Here is a 6020-nt window from a genome sequence, read left to right as displayed (position 1 = left end):
TGATGTTCGCTTGTCTGTGCTTTGATTTCTGCTAACTTTCTTAATCGAGACTCTCGGTATTGGATTTGTTTTCCTCTCCCTTTTTCCCTTCGGAGGATGAAAATGTTTAGATTTTGTAAGCCTCTTTCTCATTTTCATTCCATTCCAATGCTGCCCCTCCGGCGGGAGATCTCTACAGATGTTTCACAGAGATTCTTATATGCTCTGTTTTAAAATTTTAGTATTTATGTAAAGCATTCCATGGATTTGAACTTTGAAGCTTGTCCATGTGTAATTTTCCGTATGTTTTCTCTTTAAGGTGCCCCGTTCAAACTCTCTAGTTGCTTGCTTTGGAAAATGGATAGTGTCAAACAGCCCTTCAGAGGGATAATTAATGATGTCAAAGCAAGAGTAGAGTGCTACAAGCAAGATTGGGTTATCGGGCTTCGTTCATTCAGGTATCTCTTCGTCTTCTCTCCCCTCCCCTTCCCCACTTTAAATTTGTAACAAGAGATTGTTTATCGTGTCATTTCGATATGTGTCACTGCAATTTCAATTCAATCTATTCTTCATCTGTGATAGGATATTGGCTCCAACTGCCTACATTTTCTTTGCGTCTGCTCTTCCTGTTATTGCTTTCGGAGAACAACTGAGTAGGGAAACAGGTTGGCATATTTTTTTCTCTTTATATAATGCGCGAAATATCAGAGTTTAGCTAGCCCAATCTCAAGTTTCAACTCAAAAGGACTACCATTAATACATTTTTTATGATTTTATTCTCTTGTTAATCGATTCCCACAGATGAGTTTTAATTTATAATTTTGTTATGTGCAGATGGAAGATTGAGTACAGTAGAAACTCTAGCTTCTACTGCCATCTGTGGTATCATACACTCAATACTTGGTGGACAGCCCTTGCTGATAGTAGGAGTCGCAGAGCCCACTGTCATAATGTACACTTATCTCTACAGTTTCACCAAAGATAGGGCAGATTTGGGAGCAGACCTGTTCTTGGCATGGGCCGGATGGTAAAGTGGAACTAACTTCCCCATAATCTCCATATCGGGTTTCTTTGAGGTTTCTATTGTCTACTGATTTTCACTGATATGATCTCTTACAGGGTGTGTGTTTGGACATCTTTGATGCTGATTCTCCTTGCAATATTCAATGCTTGTGATCTCATTACTAGATTTACGAGGATCGCAGGGGAGAGTTTTGGCATGTTGATTACTGTCCTTTTCATTCAAGAGGCCATCAAGGTATGTGCTCTATCCAAGAATAGAAACCCTGTATCTAACATGGTAATGAACTTCAGTTATGGTTAACCCGATGTCATTATTGAATCATAGGGCATAGTGGCTGAATTTGTGATTCCCAAAGATGGAAACCCCAGAGAAGAGAAGTATCAGTTTCAATGGCTCTATACAAACGGATTGTTAGCAGTTATATTCTCCTTTGGCTTGCTATATACAGCTCTACGGAGCAGGGAGGCGAGGTCATGGTGGTATGGACAAGGTTTGGGAAAGAACTTCAACTGACTACTTTGCTGTAATCATGCCTACATATTAATCTAACTTTTCACCTAACAGGGTGGGCTAGAAGTTTCATTGCGGACTACGGAGTTCCTTTGATGGTCTTGGTGTGGACAGCATTGTCATTCAGTGTGCCGAGCAAGGTTCCTTTGGGGGTTCCTAGGAGACTTAATAGTCCTCTTCCTTGGGACTCAGAATCCTTGTACCATTGGACGGTAATTAAGGTATGACATTCCTTCAGCCCAATTTCTTGCTTCTTCATCAAATAGCCAATTTTTTCAATTTATTATTGTTTGAATTTCAAATAGAAAGTTAAAAATCAGGGATGATAACGATTTAGAGTTTCTTTATCTTCTGGATGAAATATATCTTCAGTCAACTAGTTGTAGGAATCCATTCCCAGTATAGAAAAGCAGGCTTAAATTCCAATCTGTATAATGTGTAGGTTAGAAAGGACTACATCATTTACTTAGGCCTAGTTCCGCCATGTAAATCTTATTATTCAAATTGTGCAGAAAAAATAATTTTGCTGAATCATGTGCTTCTTATTCCCAAACTGCAGGATATGGGGAGTGTCCCACCCGTCTATATCTTTGCTGCTATTATACCAGCATTGATGGTAGCAGGTCTATACTTTTTCGACCATAGTGTTGCTTCACAAATGGCACAGCAGGAGGAGTTCAATCTCAAAAATCCATCCGCTTACCATCACGACATCTTAATGCTCGGGCTTATGGTATGACTGAATCTAAATTTATATCACTGATTGTCTTAAATCTCAGCATGACCAAATTCTGAATTGTAACCTACCTATTTGTCAAGCTTACAGGCTGCTTGCAATTCATGTATTCAGGTATTGCTTTGTGGACTGATTGGAATCCCTCCTTCAAATGGGGTCCTCCCACAATCCCCTATGCATTCCAAGAGCCTTGCAATTCTGAAGAGGCAGGTAGGCAGAGGAATCTAAAAGAAATCATAGCTGCATTACTGATGGTACAAATAAGGTTGAATGCTTAGATGATCTTGTCTATGATTTACAGCAAATTAGGAAGAAGATGCTAAAGGGGGCCAAAGAATGCATAAATCAACAAGCTACCAACTCAGAAATATATGTTAAAATGCAGGAGCTCTTTATCGAAATGGACACAGCCCCATCAGTAAGTGCCAGCTCTCCCAGAAAGCACCCTTAACTAGCCATTGAAATGGCAATACATTGTCGGTCGTCATTTCTTACCTCTTCAAAGATTGACCGGAGATGCTCTCTTGCATTTTAATGACATTATTTTCACCAGAATGGTAGTATTTCAGTTGCAGTCTTTTATAATTTCATTATTTATTTGTTTAGGCTGCCTCAATAACAAAAGAGCTGAAGGGATTGAAAGATGCAGTTATGGCTGTTGAAGATGGCAAAGATAAAAAATTTGATCCTGAGAAGCATATTGAAGCCCACTTGCCAGTTCGAGTTAATGAGCAGAGGATGAGCAACCTGTTACAGTCTGTTCTTGTGGGTGCATCTGTTTGTGCCATGCCCATAATCAAGTTGATACCTACGTCAGTTCTTTGGGGATACTTTGCCTATATGGCCATTGACAGCCTCCCCGGTAACCAGTTCTGGGAGAGGATGTTGCTGCTCTTTGTTACTCCTGGCAGGCGGTTTAAGTAAGTTACCAATTCAAAATTTAAATTTTAACTAATTCAAAAACAAAGAAATTACTCTTAGTTCCATGTTTGTTTTTTTGTTGCTATATCAAAGTATTTCTTCTTGTTGCTTATTGCCACTGCTTGGGCATGATTAATGTTTATCAACCGAATATAGCAAAGCCACAAAACAATGTTTTCTCTGAGTGTTGAATTGTGTTGGTGCAGGATCCTGGAAGGTGATCATGCCTCCTTTGTGGAATCTGTACCGTTCAAGTACATCGCAATGTTTACTATCTTTGAGTTAATATATTTTCTGGTGTGCTTTGGAGTGACATGGATACCCATCGGTGGCATACTGTTCCCATTGCCATTCTTCCTCCTGATGGCCATAAGACAACACATCCTCCCTAAATTCTTTGAACTGCGTTACCTTCATGAATTGGATGCCTCCACTTACGAGGAGATTGCTGGTACTCCACATCTTGGTCGTTCTTTCAGGGTAATGGATTTCTTCCATCTCCATGGATCAGTTGCCATCTCTTTACTTCTCTTTATAGAAGTTGTGGTTGTGACTTGTGATGGATTACTCTACATTAGTATCAACTATTGTTTTCTAAAAATGTGATATGTGAAACACATGAGCAGGAACAGGAATCTAGTCAAACTGAGGGCGAAGAGTTTGCTGTTGATCTCTGTGACCGCGAGATATTGGATCAAATCACCACCCATAGAGGAGAGTTGAAGCTTAGAACTGTAAGTTACACTGAAGAGAGGCGCTCCCAGGCAAGAATAATCTTCTCAAGTCATTAATTTACTTCCATTTTTTAAGTTCTTGTCGTATCATGGCAAAATGCATGATGCATGTGGTTATAATGTTTTTTTCCCCCTCTTTCTTGGTTTAAAAACCGTTACGAAAATGATTATGAAAAACACTTATTCAAGTCCACACAGCAGTGTAGGTTGATTTATGACTTACATTCAGATTTACCATTTTGCGCCATGGCAGGTTTACCCTATGGTGTCCCAAAACGAGTGAAGATGAGTAGATTCACAGAAGGGAAATGAGAGAGGCCACGATAATGATTTCGAATGAACATGGTTTTCCAACGATGATGTTAATTTTAGAGAAAGTGGTAGAAGAATTTCATTTCTTCTCGTCTTTTTCTTTTTCATCAATTCCTATGTATGAAGGAGAGAAAAAAAAAAATGTAATGGTGTCAGTAAAATAGAGGAGAAATAAGAGTAAGAGTGAAGAGGAGCATTCAAAATTTCAGAGTAAATTTTTTTCCTTTTTGTGGGATAAGGTAAAACAGGTTTTAATGTTTCTCTAATCATTCATTAACCTTCAAACGAAAAACAGAGAGAGAGAGAGAGAGAGAGAGAGAGAGAAATGAAGGACAATAACTATCAGAGGGGGAGGATTTATTTGTTGTTGTTGTTGTTGTGGAGGATTTATTTGTGGTTGTTGTTGTCCTGAGTCTCCCCACGATGAGTCATAGTTCATCCCATCCAATCCCCAGGCAAAACGTGGAGAACCGGATAACTACCGAACCACTAGACTAAACCCAACTGGGTAGAAAGGCACGAACCCAATACACCTAGGCCTCTGGTCGGGATAATTGACTCAGGTCGGCCTGGCGCTTCAAGAATCGGGGGCGGTTACCTAACCTAACCACGGACCCTGGTCTGGTTAAAGTCACACCTTGTGCGTGACTACCAGCCTGACACATGTCAAACACAGATCACCCCATCTAGGACTACATGAGGCCGAGATTACCATCTATGATCAAATAAGTATTCACATTGATCCAGTGAATCAAAGCTATAAATAAACATCCCTAGCCCAAGTAAAAGGGACTCTCTGAACTCATTTTCTTTAGTTTTTTACTTGGGAGAGTTATCTGTTGTTGAGGTCTGACTTAGGCATCGCAGTGTACTAATCGGTCCAGGTCAGCACTCTCCTGTCTTGTCTACCTATGTAGATCGACCCGACCAGGTGGATCGCAATTCGGACCAGATCTTGCAGCAATAAATTGGCGTCGTCTGTGGGAAACGCTACGTAAAAGCCACAGAGTATGGCGACTGATAGGGCAAACGATTCCAGACCAGGGGATAGCCAAGCCACAGAGAGCTCTCGCCATAGAGGAAGCGAGTTGATGGTGGTCTAGTAACTCGACATGCGACCCGAGCAATGCTTCTATCACCGGGCACCATGGCCTAGGTACATTGTACTTCGAAGGCCTTGATCAAGGAAGATCTTCCTCCACCGCCACCGTTACTGATCCCCGGACTCCAAGGAGGAGGACCGAGACCTATGCAGGCCATCCCGAGGTTGCACTACCTTGACCCAAATGCTCTTGCAACCAACGCACAAGTACATGACCTACGCCTCCAACTCGCGGAGACGAATTGTCACACCCCAAACCACCCCTTAGGAAGATTGGGTAGGTGACCCGAATTGCGTAACGGCAATCCGTCAAATCCCACGGATCTAGAAGCAGTGCTTACGATCATTGAACCATATCCACATCTTAACCATAAGTAAGATCAGAGTAATGCAGGACATCTACAATTCAAAAGTAAATGGAAGCATAGCGATACGGGAAATGGTGCTAATATATGTGAAAACCCATAAAAAAAAAAAATTTGAACTTTTGGAATCCGAGTGATTTCAGGTTTTGGTTCAATATTTCCCATGCTAACCTCAAGCTGTGGGCAGCATCACATCTTTTCCTTGTGCTTGGCATGCTAGTTTGATGGCCTACAGAGCCTCTCTCTGTCTTAGGCCGAATCCCAGGTAAGAATCCCATTTTATATGTATATATGTTGTATTTCTAATTAATTAGTGTATTAGGGGCAGAATAGTAAT

The 6020-nt window shown here is 40.9% G+C and overlaps 1 protein-coding gene across 1 annotated transcript; it reads left to right on the top strand.

The window, feature by feature from the left end:
- The first annotated feature begins 274 nt into the window (after nt 1–274).
- Nucleotides 275–4230, top strand: LOC122638329 (probable boron transporter 7). The gene is made up of 13 exons (XM_043831238.1): nt 275–437; nt 562–644; nt 814–1006; nt 1099–1237; nt 1328–1493; nt 1568–1734; nt 2073–2246; nt 2364–2459; nt 2551–2667; nt 2856–3169; nt 3377–3650; nt 3797–3934; nt 4158–4230. Exons 1-13 carry the CDS (start codon nt 337–339, stop codon nt 4185–4187), a joined length of 1992 nt encoding a protein of 663 aa, XP_043687173.1. The 5' UTR covers nt 275–336; the 3' UTR covers nt 4188–4230.
- Nucleotides 4231–6020: the final 1790 nt, after the last annotated feature.

This window comes from Telopea speciosissima, chromosome 8 (assembly GCF_018873765.1).
Source record: "Telopea speciosissima isolate NSW1024214 ecotype Mountain lineage chromosome 8, Tspe_v1, whole genome shotgun sequence".
Classification (NCBI taxonomy): Eukaryota; Viridiplantae; Streptophyta; class Magnoliopsida; order Proteales; family Proteaceae; genus Telopea; species Telopea speciosissima.
This window is presented reverse-complemented; position numbering and strand designations above follow the sequence as displayed.

Bases quoted from the DNA above. Each gene is read 5' to 3' on its own strand.
- LOC122638329 (XM_043831238.1), top strand. From the start codon at position 337: ATGGATAGTGTCAAACAGCCCTTCAGAGGGATAATTAATGATGTCAAA. The intron at 2,247-2,363 runs GTATGACTGAAT...TCATGTATTCAG, and splicing joins TCTTAATGCTCGGGCTTATG to GTATTGCTTTGTGGACTGAT. The intron at 3,935-4,157 runs GCAAGAATAATC...GCGCCATGGCAG, and splicing joins CTGAAGAGAGGCGCTCCCAG to GTTTACCCTATGGTGTCCCA.